We start from the raw sequence: 15551 nt of genomic DNA on the forward strand, positions 1-15551 counted from the left end.
ACAATTCATTTTGGAGGATTGGGAAAATACAAGATGTGTTCATTGCCTCCAGGGACTTTATAAAACATTAGCTGCAAACATACTGAACAGTTAAATGAAACAGGATTTGACAGTAATTCAAGACTAGTATCAAAAACAGGATACATATTTTGTTGACTAAACTGATACGGGAGTTCAGGCTTTATTTTATTTCATAAGATAATTATTTTCAAGCAGCAGTTGGTTTAAGCATGAAAATTAGTGCGTATGCATTGGTTTTAAGGGACATCTCTGATGGCTGGCGCCACTTATCTGTACTGCTTGCCTCTCCAACCACCTCATGCGTTATAGAATCCCAAAACCAAGGATGACAGTGACTTCATGTAAAGATATTATCTGAATAGCATATTACCAATTTAGATTGATGATAGGCTTAGAAACACAGGAACGCTTCAGGTCAGAAGAGTACTCCTTCTGACCTCCCTGGACATTTCCATTTTGTCTCGTTTTTTATGAAGTACCCTTCTTATGTCATCTTAGCCATTGCTGCTATGATTTCTATAAAATGGTTAATTTTAAAAATTTACTCACCGTAAATTCACAATAGACCTTGTCATAACAAGTTTGAAAAACAAATTCCCATTAAACCAACAAATACAATTTTAAAAAAAATTCAGATGCTGTCTATGCTATACTCTCTTTCCTGGCAAATATAACTAATTAATAAAATTAGTACTATTCATCTTTTCTAACCCAAGATATTATATTTTTGCTGAGTTAGTAGTAATTTACAGGAGACTTAGGAATAAAGAAAATGAGCTATTGTTTATCTTTCTCTTGAAATGCTTCCTTAATCTTGGGCCACTTTAACTTAATCAGAGATAATCATATTTAGCTTAACTTTACCGAATGCCACTGTAAGCTTAAATTTTTGGTCTTCAAGACTCACCATCTAACCCTAAGTTTCTCTCTTAGCATGCATAGAGTTCTTCTGTGTGTCTCTGCGTATTTACTTTTCCTGTTCTTTTATCCTTTAGCCTAGGCAAGGTACCTCTCCAGAGGGCCTTTGACTTGATTAATTATCTTGGAAATGAGAACCATACTGCACCCATCACTGAAGCCCTGTTTCAGACAGGCCTCATCTATAACCTCCTTGAAAAACTGGGATACATGGATCTGGCCTCAAGACTGGTGGTAAGTCTGCCTTTTTACCAGTTTATTGCTGTTTATCTTTAATATTATTATTCATCGTTCCATTTTCAGTCAGTAATAGGCTGAAAAAGCAACCAGTTAAATTCCATTTTCTTCACTTTTCTGCTTGTGAAATCTTTACTTAAAATCAAGATGTTGCTTATGATAAAGAGCTGATAAAGGCTTAGTATGATATGGTCTTGTTTGAATATCAAAATACAGACATTTGACACCACTGTCAAAATGAGGTCACATGAGAATAACATTTCTCTATTCAAATCCTGTTTTATTTTTACATGATGAATGTTTGAAATAGGCCCTTTTACAAAGTAGATCTCCCCATTAATTTTCTAATGGTCATTATAAAATGACAGTTATGTTTGTATTGAGAATATTCTGTTTAAGAGTTCTTGCTGATAACTATCTAATGGATAATGATGCTGGTGGATATGTTTCTTTGCAAAGCACTAAAGGAGTCTTAGTATTAGAGAGCATTTTACCTTTCTTAATATCAACTGCCTGATCGTAATAGTTGTTATTTTGGATACTTTCAATATTAAACTGTTGAGTGAGACTTTAAAAGCTTGGAAGAGAGTGAAAAATTATTTGTTTTTATCTAATTCTCTGAATCAGCGCATTTTGACAACACAGTTTGCTTTATAAACTAGGGCTATTTCCCAGGGACCCAGGCAAAAGGCAGCTTTCAGGGAAAGGGAGATAGTATTAGACCAAGAATTAGAATAAGTCTTTGGGGGTTTTGGTATTCTCACTGGTAAAAGGAAAGGGTTGGATTAAATCATTTCTTAAAACAACCCTCTTTCTGCCTCTATTATTGCCTTACCGTGCATCTCCTGTAAACAGTTCTCTCATCACCTGCATGATTCTCAGTGAGTGGAGGGAATGCAGGGCAGAGTGGCTGTGTGGAGCTTGAAAAGCTCTCCTCCCCTAAAAGTTTCTGATCTGACCCCAAAGAAATTACCCCATCCCTACCCATGAGCAAGATGCTTAAGTTAGATGATTCTCTGAGGTCTCTTCTAATGGTTAAGATTTTTATCATTTTCTGTTTCGTAAGGCTTTCAGCTAGCAGCCTTAATGAAAACCAGTGCCTGGAACATGACCTGGCCTGTAGTGACCCTCAGTAAATGTTGAGTGAATAAATGATTGAAACACACCAGAAACACATGCATTTGAGTGCTTTTACACACTACCGTGCTTAGTGCTTAGTGTAGATTACCTCATTTAATTCTCACACAATGCCAAGGTAGATATTTCTACCCTCATTAAATGAACGAGGAGATGGAATAGCTTCTTTAAAGTCACTTAGCTAGTAAATGATAAAGCTGAGATTCAAACCCAGATTAATTTCACTCCAAAGACTTCTCTTTGTGTTATATTGCTATTTGTAAAATTAGTTTGTGTCCTAGCAACGTCGTCTTTCCAGGGTACCTTTTGTTAGAAAAATTAAAGCTTTCTTCTTGTCATATTCTTTTGAAAAGCTTGCAGACCATACATTTAAGGTTTCAAGTGACTGACCCACATCTAATTGTTCTCCTAAAAATGAAATTGTCAACTTAAGAGACTTTTTTATATCTAAAATGTTAATAATGACTTTTTAAAACAATATTTATGTACCTTTCCAAGAAGTATGCAGATAGCTTACTCATCTCTTTAGGGCAAACTTAGAATCCAATAGCAACTTTCTAGTGTTAGTATAGTAAAGAGATTGGCCATTAGTTAACCAATTCGCCTATTGTTGATAGACATTTGCGTTATTTGTAGTTTGGAGCTATCATGAATAGCACTGCTATGATGTCTTCAATGAATGTCTTTATGCATTTCTATGGGGTATATGTCTGGAAATGGGATTATTGAGTCATAACACATGCATAGTTAATACTGTACTATCAAATAGTTCTTCAAAGTTGTACCAATTTACACTTAGCCGTGTATGAGATTTCTAGGTGCTCTATATCTTTGCTGATAATTATCATTCATATTAAATCTTTTTTAGCCATGTGGATAGGTGCATAGTGGTACTGCAATTTTGACTTTAATTTACATTTTTCTACTGATGTGAAGATGATTTTCTTTTTGATACATGTATTGACCATTACATGTTCTTTTGTGAAATGCCCATCTTTTGCTTATTTTTCTGTTAAATTGTCTGCCTTTTTCTTGTTGATTTGTAAGAGTTCTGTATATATCCTAGATATGAATCTTTTGTTGGTCGTATATGTTTGCAAATATCTTCTCCTACTCCATCTTGCTTTTTTACTCTCTTAATGATTTTTTATTAATATGAGATTTAAATTTTAATGTAATCTAGCTTATGAAATATTTTCCTACCCCTAGATATTCTGTGTTCTCTTCTGAAACTTTATTATTTTATCCTTTACATTTAGATCTATGATCCATCCGAAATTGATTTTTGTGGATGGTGTGAGGTAGACACCAATATTCATTCTTTTCAGTCTGGATATCCAGTTATCCCCAGGACCAGTATATTTTATTGCATAGAATTATGTTTGAGGTAATTAGTGTAATATCAACAGCCTTTGGGGTAATATATTAATTTCCTAGGGCTATCAAAACAAGTCATTGCAAACTTGATGTCTTAAAATAACAGAAATTTATTCTCTCATAGTTCTGGAAGCTAGAAGGCCAAAATCAAGGTATTGGCAGAGTAAGGTTTGTTTCTTCTGACGAAGAACCTATTCCGTTCCCGTCTCCTAACTTCAAGTGATTGCCAGCAATCCTTGGTATTCCTGGGCATGTTGGTGCCTCACCGCGGCCTTTGTCTCTGTCAACACAGTGTTCTCCCTGTGTTTCTGTGTCCAGATTTCCCCATTCTTAGATTAAGATCCACCATAATCCAGGATGACCTCATCTTAACTTGATTGTACCTGCAAAGACCCTATTCCTAAATAAGGTCATATTCATAGGTCCTAGGCAGACACAAAATTTGAGGGGATACTATTCAACCTACTACAGGTGGCAATAAATAAGATTAGTGCATATCACTCACTTTTTTTCACTATTAAAGGGCAGTGTTGGTTCTGAATATACCCTGTGAGGAGGCAGAATATCTCCCGACTCTGAAGCTGCCCAGTTAAACTTCATAATGGCAGAAGTCAATCTTCTCCTTGCCTCTCTGTTAACTCTGTTTAGAGCTTAGTGCTCAGGAAGCACTTGATACTTACGTTTTCTTTCAACTGCATCTTCATCCGAGATGATTTCCAGCTTTCTGGGCAGATATGTGTTTATTAGGAACATACTTCAAGGAGGGATCCAGGGACTGATGGATAGAGGGCAAGGGCAGAAGGCTTAGTATGTGTTTCCAAGATCGGACGCCCTTTTACTGCTGTATGTCTTCCTATGGTTAGCTAAAAGCCCAGTTAACTTTACTTCACCAAGAGGGAGAACGTGTCTTTTTAACATTCTTATTCTAATATTAGGGCATTCTGGTAGCATCAGTACTCCCAAACTAGGAAATCTGACATTCTACAGTTAGGAATTGGGATGGCAGACATTTATGAATCCTTGGATATGATGTTCAAATGTATTAGTGTCTAAGACTGATTTCTAATTAACTTCTATATCATTGGAACCAAAGTATTATGTGCATTTATTGGTCATTTTGTTATAAAGGCTGCACATGACATATGCTGCATTTTGTGATGCTGTGGTGTTGTGATGGGTAGGGTCTGGAGGCACATTTCAGTTGTGTTAAATTGTTCACATCTGATGTTAACATCTGATCCTAGCCATATTCCTGTTTTATCACTTACAAATCTGTCATTCTTTTACATATGAGGCATTGGTGGGATAAACCTTTGGCAATAAAAACTGACATTTCACTTTTAAGAAACTCAATTGACCCAGGAAAGAACTCCCTGGGCATATCAGTGTAAAATTAAAGCAGTAAATCAAAATGTAATATACAACATAAGTGCTAGCATCTTTCCCTGCTTGTTTTATTTTAAAAATAATTTTATATTGTTGTTGTTGTTGCATTTTATTACAAATCCAGTGTTTGTAGTTTTTATAACCCATCAACTTATTTCCTCTCTCCACTTGCCGTTTCACTTTGTAAAATCATAGAGTTGCATTCTATTGTTGAATGAGTTTAAATTTCAGAAAAATTAATTTGGAGCCATAGAAAAACATTTCATTTTGTTTCTAAAAGAGAAAGGTAATTTGAAGCACATACTATGCTTCATTAATATTACTTAATATTAAAAATAAACCTGGATTACTTATAAAAATGGTATTTTATAACAGGATTTTTCTAATAATATAATTATTCATTCTTAAAATGTTTTACTCTCTTATGCTATAATTTGAAATACATTTAAGCAACTATTTTGAGAACTTGTCTTAATGATTTCGTATGGAGGCTAACTAGTAAAATTGCTCCCTGTAATTCGGTGGTGTGACTGCTCAGGAATTAGCCACAGCCATCTTCAAGTGTCAGATTTCCTTTGCTTCCAGGACTTTAAGTGCCATTCTTTCCATTGCTGCCTTTGTGTTTTAGTAAACACTCAGTGAGTATTGCCATTGTTCTTCACTGATTTTTTTTTTTAAAATAGGATTTCAAGCATGTGATTTTTTTTTCTCACATTTTTCATTTGTTCCTATTTGACAGTTATGAGTAGGATTTAAATTTCTTTTCTCCAGTCATTTGGGATGGTTTTCTATCATAATGCTGTTGAGAAAGTAAAGCCAGTGAAGATACCATGTAGAATGAAGTCAGGTGTGTCAAGTGGGATCTCCTGCATTGCTTGTCCATTCCTTGCATTGTCAGTCAGCATAGCAACTACTTTTCTACTTCGTGTCCTCCCGATGACTCAAAAGCTTTACCACTCACACATTCCACAAGGTGTCTGTTCTGTGTTTCATTGCTTTTGAAATAAACACAAGCAAGTTGACATGTTATCACAAACCTTGAGTTCTTTTCCTTGCAGATTCTTTTTTTCCATTCTCATATTCAGCTCCACAAGATGCTTATTCAGAGTAAAGTCATTGCTAGGGGTAATGGCCTCAATAGTTTAAAAATTTCCAAATAGGATTCATTTTAGGTATTGACAGTGGTAGTCAGTGGTACTCACTGTCAATACCTAAAAGAAAGGAAGAAAGCAATGCTCTGTGAAGAACTTGAGCTAAACTTCTGAAGTTAAGGGTTTTTGTATGTGGTCGTCTGTGGTACATGATTACTTGAGATGAGATGCCACGATGGTGGTGGAGGTAAAGAAGTACCAGTGGGAAGAAATCCTCCCATGCTGATTACTGCAGAAGGGGTATCTGTTGAATTTTTTTCATTTTGGTCCTCCTTACGTAGCCATGAAGGTTTTCTAAAGAATACCTAAAAATGGCCGGGCGTGGTGGCTCACGCCTGTAATCCCAGCACTTTAGGAGGCCGAGGCGGGTGGATCACGAGGTCAGGAGATCAAGACCATCCTGGCTAACATTGTGAAACCCCGTCTCTACTAAAAATACAAAAAAGAAATTAGCCGGGCATGGTGGCGGGCTCCTGTAGTCCCAGCTACTCGGGAGGCTGAGGCAGGAGAATGGCGTGAACCCAGGAGGCAGAGCTTGCAGTGAGCCGAGATCACGCCACTGCACTCCAGCCTGGTCGACAGAACAAGGCTCCATCTCAAAAAAAATAAATAAATAAAGAATACCTAAAAACATTTTTTATATCAGAATGTTTGTTCCTTCTAGTGGTATTCATAAAAGCATATTTCATATGATGCTTTTTAAAATCTCATGTGTCCTCACCCCCCACCCACCGTGCACAACTTGCAGAATGGAAATACATCGACATGCTATTAACAGCTTTGGTGTTTTTATTTTGGAGAGAGATGAAAAAAGTGTTTGTTAGTACCTTAATACCACAAGTATACATTTAGCAATGACATCCCATACCAATGGACTAGATAGTAGATGATATTAATGAATAACTATTAGTTTTCTTAAGTGTGATAAGGTATTATGGTTCTGTAAGAGAATGTTCTGATATCTGTGAGTTGCATGCCAAAGTATTTATAAATGAAATATCATATCTGTATCTTACTTTCATATTGTTCAGCTAAAACAAGAAAAAACGTGTGTGTGTGTGTGTGTGTGTGTGTGTGTGTGTGTGTGAGATACACACTTGAAAATGAAGCAAATGTCAATGCTAAAAACTGGTGAATCTAGATGAACAGTGTATGGGTGTTTATTGTACTATCTTTTTCTGTAGGTTTGAAAGTTGTTTAAATAAAAACTTGGGAGAAAAAATAAACTATAAACAACTATTCTTCCCTGCAGGCCTAATTTTCTTGCTAATTTGGTTAATTTGTTATAACATCAAACTAGTTGATAATGTTAGATATACCTTTAATATTGGATTCACAAACATTTAAACATTAACTATCAGTAAAGAAGTTTATTTTTCTCTCATTGCTTTATAGGTTTATAGATTGTAAAGTCACAAGGTCAGGAAGTTCTGACTTCCTTCCAGCAGTGGTTATAAGTGACACTTTTTGGCAGGAAAATAACTTCTAGCTGAGTACAGATAGAACTGCAGCATAAAGTTTCCCTACTGCACAGAAGTCATTAATTTTTTTCTGAGTTAACATCACTAAAAGTTCCCCTTAGCTATAGCAGTCTTATGCATAGCCTTTACATCAAATGGTTTCATCCCAGCTGTATGTGGACTTCATATGTCAGTTGATATTTAATGAGTAATATCTATGCCTTTTTTTTTCCTCATTGGATAAATTTTGGGGAAAAGAGATCTGATTGTCCTAATTTTTTGTGTTTTTTTGTTTTATTTTTGTCTTTTGAGGCGGAATCTTGCTCTGTTGCCCAGGCTGCAGTGCAGTGATGCTATCCCGGCTCACTGCAACCTCCACCTCCTGGGTTCAGGTGATTCTCCTACTTCAGCCTTCTGATTAGCTGGGATTACAGGCACCACCACCATGCCTGGCTAATTTTTGTATTTTCTAGAGATGTTATTTCACCATGTTGGCCAGGCTGGTCTCAAACTCCTGACCTCAGGTGATCTGCCTGCCTCGGCCTCCCAACGTGCTGGGATTACAGGCATGAGACACTGTGCCTGGCTGTAATTGTCCTGTTTTTTTCTGATTGTCCTAATTATTATTAAGCCATTATAATCTATTTTGTCTCTCTAGACCAGGGTATTTAAATTACTTCAGAACCAAATTCAACAACAAACTTGGACTGATGAGGGCACTCCATCTATGCGAGAGCTTCGGTCAGCCCTGCTGGAGTTTGCCTGCACCCACAACCTGGGGAACTGCTCCGCTACTGCCATGAAACTGTTTGATGACTGGATGGCATCCAATGGAACTCAAAGGTGAAGTATATCTCTACTTAGATGAATTATCTTCTTTTTCTTTATCTCACATCTTACACAGAAACCAGGGTATTCTCATCCTGGGTCATAAATGTTATAAAACTGAGTGTTAGTGTAGGTGAACTCTATGTATCTGCATTCTCAAAAAAGACTTTTAAAAAAATTATGGTAAAATACACATAACATAAAATTTACCATCTTAACCATTTTTTACTGTACAGTTCAGTAGTGTTAAGTATATTCACATTATTGGGTACTTATTTTCAGAACTTTTACATCTTGCAAAACAGAAACTCTGTACCCATTGAATAATTCCTTACTTCCTCTCTCCACCAGTCCCTGGTAACCACTATTCTACTTCCCGTTTTTGTGAGTTTGACTACACTGTGTATCTCATATAAGTAGAGTCATAGAGAATTTGCTTTTTTGTGACTGGCTTATTTCATTTACCATAATGTCTTCAAGGTTCTTCCATGTTGTAGCATGCATTAAAATTTCTTTCTTTCTTTCTTTTCTTTTTTTTGGAGACGGAGTCTTGCTCTGTCACCCAGGCTGGAGTGCAGTAGTACGATCTCAGCTCACTGCAACCTCCACCTCCTGGGTTCCAGTGATTCTCCTGCCCCAGCCTCTAGAGTAGCTGGGATTATAGGCATCTGCCACCACACCTGGCTAATTTTTGTATATTTAGTAGAAATGAGGTTTCACTGTGTTAGCCAGGCTGGTCTCGAACTCCTGACCTCAGAAAATCTGCCCGCCTAGGCTTCCCAAAGTGCTGGGATTATAGGCATGAGCCACCACACCTGGCTAAAATTTCTTTCTTTTTAAAGGCTGAATAATTTTCCATTGTATGTATATACCACATTTTGTTTATCCATTCATTCATGGACAGACCTTTGTGTTGCTTGTACCTTTTAGCTATTGTGAGTAATAATGCCATGCACATGGGTATGCAAATATCTCCTAGAGACCCTGCTTTCAGTTCTTTTGGGTATATACCCAGAAGTAGTATTGGTGGATCATATGGCAATTCTAGTTTTAATTTTTTGAGGAACTGCCATATTGTTTTCTACAGCAGCTGTACCATTTTATATTCCCAACAACAGTGCACAAGCATTCCAATTTCTCTACATCCTTGCCAGCACTTGCCATTTTCTGGGTTTTTTGATAGCAGCCATCCTAATGGGTGTGAGGTGATAAACAGTGTCTTAATTTAGAAATAAAACATGGCAGGTAGAGTTAGCAGTTAATAGAAAAGCTGTTGGTGGTAATTGATTCTCTCCAGCTCCTTACCATACATTTTGGAGAGAAGATTCAAGCATCAGATGAAGAGTTGGGGTGGAGGATTTGGATAACCTTTTGAGGTCTTTCCAAGCTCTGAGATCTTAATAAAGGCAGTAGTCTATGTTTTCTCCCTGTACCCCATTTACTGCTATATTTCTACCCTGAAACTTATCACACTGAATTGTAATGCATGTGTTTATTGCTCTATACTTTGGAATAGCCTGTGAGTTCTCAGAAGACAGAGGCTCTCATTCCTCTTCCGCTCCCTAGTGTCCAGCCTGTTGCCTGCCTAGTTCTTTGTGAGTTCTCAGTGAATATTAAATTGAACTGATGTATCCATAGTTGCACTACTAGGGAAATAGCAGTCACTGAATTAAACTTTTTCTCGACCCTAAATTGTGTACTCAAACTTGTTATTATTACCGACCCTTACACCAGAAACTCCACCACAGCCAACTGTTCACCTTTGTATTCAGAATATTTTCTTGTTATTCTCATGTTTGACCACCTCTCTTACAGCCTGCCTACTGACGTCATGACAACTGTGTTCAAAGTTGGAGCAAAAACTGACAAAGGCTGGTCTTTCCTTTTGGGCAAATACATTTCTATAGGCTCTGAAGCAGAGAAGAACAAAATACTAGAAGCACTTGCCAGCTCAGAGGATGTGCGGAAGCTTTACTGGTATGAAACCACCCAAGGAATATGATATACAGAAACCAAAAGAATACAAACACCGTGCTCCTGGGTAGGAGCTCATTGTTGAGGGGATCTCCTTTCCTCCCTCTGTTACAGGCCAGGCCTAAGTTGGACAGTGTGCTGAGGAGATCACAGGTGCTGGGCTTTATCTTTATGGACAAGCAGAAAATCCTTTGCCCAAAAGGGATTGCAAGATGTCAGGAGTCACAGCCCCCCTCCTACTCCTTGCTCAAAAAGTCTTCCTCCCCTTGGAGTGTTGTCTTGTACCCCACAATTGGTACTCCATATTTTGGGACCAAAGCATTGCTTTGTGCAAGCTGTCATTTTAAAAATGCAGACATTTCAGAAAAAGATAACATATTAAACCTTCTGGGTTCTATGTTCATATGAATTTATTTGTCAGACTTTTCCTTTTTAATAGGTAGTGATGAAGGCCCAGAAGTAGGAGTGTCATATGGATGAAGGTAGGGCAGCAAGTCAGGCCTCCTGACAGAAAGAACAGGCAGTGGTGGGGTCGAGGAGCTCTACGTAGCCAAGAGGAATATGGAGCTATCTGGTGTAGCGAAAGAGCACAGATGTTAAAAGTCACACTGAGGATAGAAGGAGGCTTCTGGGTCTCATTACTTCTGTTGTATGATTTTGCTCAGACAAATCTTGATAGTGTCCCAGAGATGTCCTCAGTACCTGTCCAGACGCACTTACCAAAAGATACACTGTAAATAGTCATTTTCTTTAAAGTATTAGCCAACCTCTGACTTAACAAATAGAGAGAAATCATTGTTTTTAAACTGTACTAGTAATACACTAATAATGCCCATGATAAAGTATTCAAACAGTACCTAAGAATATAGAGTAAAATATGAAAGCATTTCTCATGATCCTTCACTTCCATTCTCGTTTTCTCTGTTAACAACAGTGTCAGTCCTGGTCTTTGTATTCATCTGTGGGAATAGATATATGTACAGATGTATGTATGTACATACATATATACCTACATATTTAACCTCATTTTAAAAACCACATTAGTTTTATACCATACTCAGTGTTTTGTGACAGTCTTTTTAGTGAATGATCAGTCTATGAGATTTTCCATGTCACTTCATGAAGCCTGCTTTATAAAAAAAGAAAAAAAAAAAAAAACTAAAGTGTTTTTATGGCTTCATAATATTCTGTAGTATGGCTCTATCATAATTTATTTAACCCATCACGTTCTGTTGTGCTTTTGTTTTTTTCCCTCCTAAAAATACTGCCACAGTCTTGGAGTAGGGGGTGGTTTCTCACTGTAAACAGATAGTATAGCATAGTAGATGAGAACTGCTTTCATTCAGATATCAGGCTTTGGTATTTATTACTGTGTAACTGTGGGTCAATTAGATAACCTCAGTTTCTTCAACTATAAAATTGAGTTAGGTAGTATTAATAAATACCTACTTTATAGCATTGTTGTGTCAAGGACTTAGAACATTATTTAGTACATAGTGTCAGTAAATGTTTACTATGAACATTAATAAGAGTATATTCTGAAATGTATCCTAATTTTCAAATAATTCAAATGGCCTAGTTTTTTTAAGAATAGTAGTATAACATACCTGCCCATTCAAATCAAATAAGGTTTTTACCAGAAAAAAATACCCACCTCCCGAATTGTAATAAATTCTACCAGAATTTATTTCCAAAATGTTTTTACTATTTAAAACCTGTTTATTGTCATGTGACAATATAGTAAATGTCTGTTTCATTGGTGAGTTCTTTCTTGGTTAAAAAAATGACATTTTCAATCTATAGATCAATCATAGACTAACGCAACAGTTATTTCTTGAGTTGCTACAGAGCTTTAATTAGGAAACCATACTAATTTTAATTTAAGTTCAGTCATCACTTCTTCATGAATAATAATTTTGGAGGCTAAATCTGCTTTGCTCTTCAGGTTAATGAAAAGTAGCCTGAATGGAGATAACATCCGAACACAGAAGCTGTCTTTTATCATTAGAACAGTGGGTCGACATTTTCCTGGACACTTACTGGCATGGGATTTTGTCAAAGAGAACTGGAATAAGCTTGTACAGAAGTAAGTTTCTCAGAGAACTATTAACTTTTAGTATTCTCAAGTTGTGCATTTGAAAAAAGCTCCCAGTGTTGTGTTGGCTCACAGAAGTTAGGATTTTCTGTGAGAGGAAAAATACTTCCATGACAGTTTAATTGAAACATCCGGAAATTTTCACATTTGTTAACATAATTCCATAGCGTGAATCATTTAACAGTAGCATTCCATCTAAGTTCTAATTAAGGCTAGCCTTGCTTGGCACCAGGTTACTTAGCTCAGCATGGCTACAGACTATTTCACAGCAACCATTTAGCTATGCATATTGAAAAATACCTCTTGAAAAAACGAGATGCATTGCCAAGGCATCAGTTAAGAACTCACATTCAGCTAGATGCAGATGTAGGTTTTTTGCTTCTTTTAAATCCATAACGGCATTTCTGGGTGTACAGTGTGATCTTTGACGATATTAAGCGGACTAATAATTTGTCTACATGTTCTGAACTCTTCCCTTTTTCTGCCCACCTTTCTTTCCCGCTGGCAATAAGTATGCATAGGGCAACCCCGGTTTCCTCAGCTGTGGTTCCGGAAGGAGGATTCCACTCTGTCTTTGGCATTAAAGACTCCTTTGCACTCAGGAACAATGTTTTACCAGCAGCTGCCAAATTTTTTTGCTCTTGTTTTTGTGTTTCTTCAGGTTCCATCTGGGGTCCTATACCATACAAAGTATTGTTGCTGGATCAACTTACCTGTTTTCAACAAAGGCACATTTATCTGAGGTTGGTTTTATAAAATGCTAATACAGAGACTGGGCAACCCTCCACACACCCCGGGCAGGCTGCTCAGTTTAAGGGAGATGGTGGATTTTTGTGCTAATTCCTGTCTCTTGTCTCTGTCTTCCTTAATCAGTACTAATGATTCAGCATTGTGATTACTTCTATTACTTCTAGAGGGTGGCATATATGATAATGAGGGAAAATTCTGATTCCATTCTCTTCCCTTGTCTCCCTAATATAAATAATTTAAGGGGTCATAAAATTGTTCGGAAGAATTGCATTCTTAGGGTGAATTCGTAGCACCAAGCCTTTGGACACTACCTTATTTATTGTTACTTAAACATCTCCTCAGTTCCATTTTAAGTTAGAAAAATGTATCCGTGTGGGAGTAAAAAGATTTCCTTTTTAAAATTATTTCAGATATCACCATATTGGTTGGGAACTCCATGTAGATACCTTGAATATTAAAGTACTTCTTTCTACTGCTTTCAAGATAGCAGCATAGCCATCACTAAGTTAAAGCTTATTTTAAAAGCTGGAGTTACCTAAGGTTTATTGTCCTTCTTTTGAAATTCTTCTGTGTGGAACTTACAGGTTCAGGCATTCTTTGAAAATCAGTCAGAGGCAACCTTCCGGCTTCGTTGTGTCCAGGAGGCTTTGGAAGTCATTCAGTTGAATATCCAGTGGATGGAGAAGAACCTCAAAAGTCTCACATGGTGGCTTTAGCATGCACAACCGCACCTCATTTTGTCGCCCATTCAGAGAGCTTGTAAGCTTGGGCTCTGCTGCTTTTTCAAAAGCCAAGGTAAAGCCAGGATCGCTGCCAAGTTGTTTGCACTCTTAGGAGTTCTAGTTAGCTCAGGGCCTGACTGTATTTTTCATCCGTCTTTTCTGAAATGTCTTTGGGCAGTATGTAGTTATTTATTATAAAATTATATTCACCTAAATGCCAACCATCTACAAAAACAATGAGTAATTTTTCTACTTTGAAGATACACAAATGGGGAAAAAAAACCCTGTTTTGGAATTCTGTTCTATTCCTCAGTATACAGAAAGTTACTGACACAGTAAAACAAGGAAAGTTCTACCCTAAGAGCCACCATCACTGCAGGCCGCTGATTTGTCAGCCATCTGTTACTTCTTATTGATAGATGGTATTGGAATGTGGTACAAAGTTAGCTCTGAAGAATATGATAATGAAGACAATAAAGCATGCACTGTAAGAACTGACCTCAGGTGTGCAAATCTACTTTGATTTGGGGTTTTGATTAATTCTTAATTTTTCTGAAAAAAAGTTTAAATAATGTCTGTAACTATTGTGGTTTTTTTTCTGCAGAATAGCCAGGTGCTACAGATTTTTTAAATTTTTGTTGTATTGAAAAGCTAAACAAGGCCAAAAGGTTAAATGTTTTGAATATTTAAGACTTTCTTTTTCATCTTTTATAGCGTTACCATAGAAAACTGTTCCAAACTGAGTTAACTTTAATTATAATTATCTAATTCATAAATGGTGATAGTCCCCAAATCTGTACACCTTTATCACTCCCTGCCATAGATATACTTTAGGTTAGTATTTCTACATTCGTGGCAAGCATTTTGCTAACACCAGTGTTTTTCATTGTGACTTTTATCACTATTACTAAGAATGCAATTTAAGTTGCCTTTTGGCATCATAGATCATAGAAACTTTCTCTCTGAATCATACCCATGTGTGAATTTTCATTTTATATGATAGTGTAGCATATTATAAGCATATTTTAAAACAGGGCCTTTGAGAAATTGAAAAAAAATTTATTTGAAGTTCACCATAGTACCTTAAAGGAACAAAGAGAATGTGGGATAGGAGTAACTTGAATTCGTGTTTAGTATGGTGGGCTTTGAATTTTTTTCACTATCAGAAATCGTGCTTTTGTTTAGTTAAAAATTATAGTTTTTCTTTTTTGTGTGTCCAAACTAGCATAAAAGGAGTGGTCAAAGAAGGAAAGAAAGAAAAATGGGGGAGGATGTCCAAAGCTGTATGGCATTTTACTCTTTCTGAAAGAGAAATACTGTACTTGAATTTTTGAGCTATGCAGACTTATACCTAGATTGTTGTGTTTTTTTGATTCTTAGGAGAAAAGTGTCTTCCTAATAACTCTTGAGAACTTTATATGTTTGAAAACAGTTGCTATGTACATAAAAAGGGTAGTTACCCATTTGTGAGCACTTAAAACACTCCACAGAGTCA

At 36.6% G+C, this 15551-nt stretch overlaps 1 protein-coding gene across 2 annotated transcripts in view; it reads left to right on the top strand.

The window, feature by feature from the left end:
* Positions 1–15318, top strand: part of LNPEP (leucyl and cystinyl aminopeptidase) — a 99389-nt gene extending 84071 nt beyond the window's left edge. For both annotated transcript variants that reach the window (XM_001092287.5, XM_078005012.1), the window contains exons 13-18: positions 1017–1173; positions 8346–8530; positions 10331–10492; positions 12435–12575; positions 13246–13327; positions 13919–15318. In XM_001092287.5, coding sequence (XP_001092287.3) covers positions 1017–1173; positions 8346–8530; positions 10331–10492; positions 12435–12575; positions 13246–13327; positions 13919–14050 — 859 coding nt within the window. In that variant the 3' untranslated portion in view covers positions 14051–15318. The remainder of the gene's footprint in view (positions 1–1016; positions 1174–8345; positions 8531–10330; positions 10493–12434; positions 12576–13245; positions 13328–13918) is intronic.
* The last annotated feature ends 233 nt before the right edge of the window (positions 15319–15551 follow it).

Source organism: Macaca mulatta, chromosome 6, assembly GCF_049350105.2.
Source record: "Macaca mulatta isolate MMU2019108-1 chromosome 6, T2T-MMU8v2.0, whole genome shotgun sequence".
Lineage (NCBI taxonomy): Eukaryota > Metazoa > Chordata > Mammalia > Primates > Cercopithecidae > Macaca > Macaca mulatta.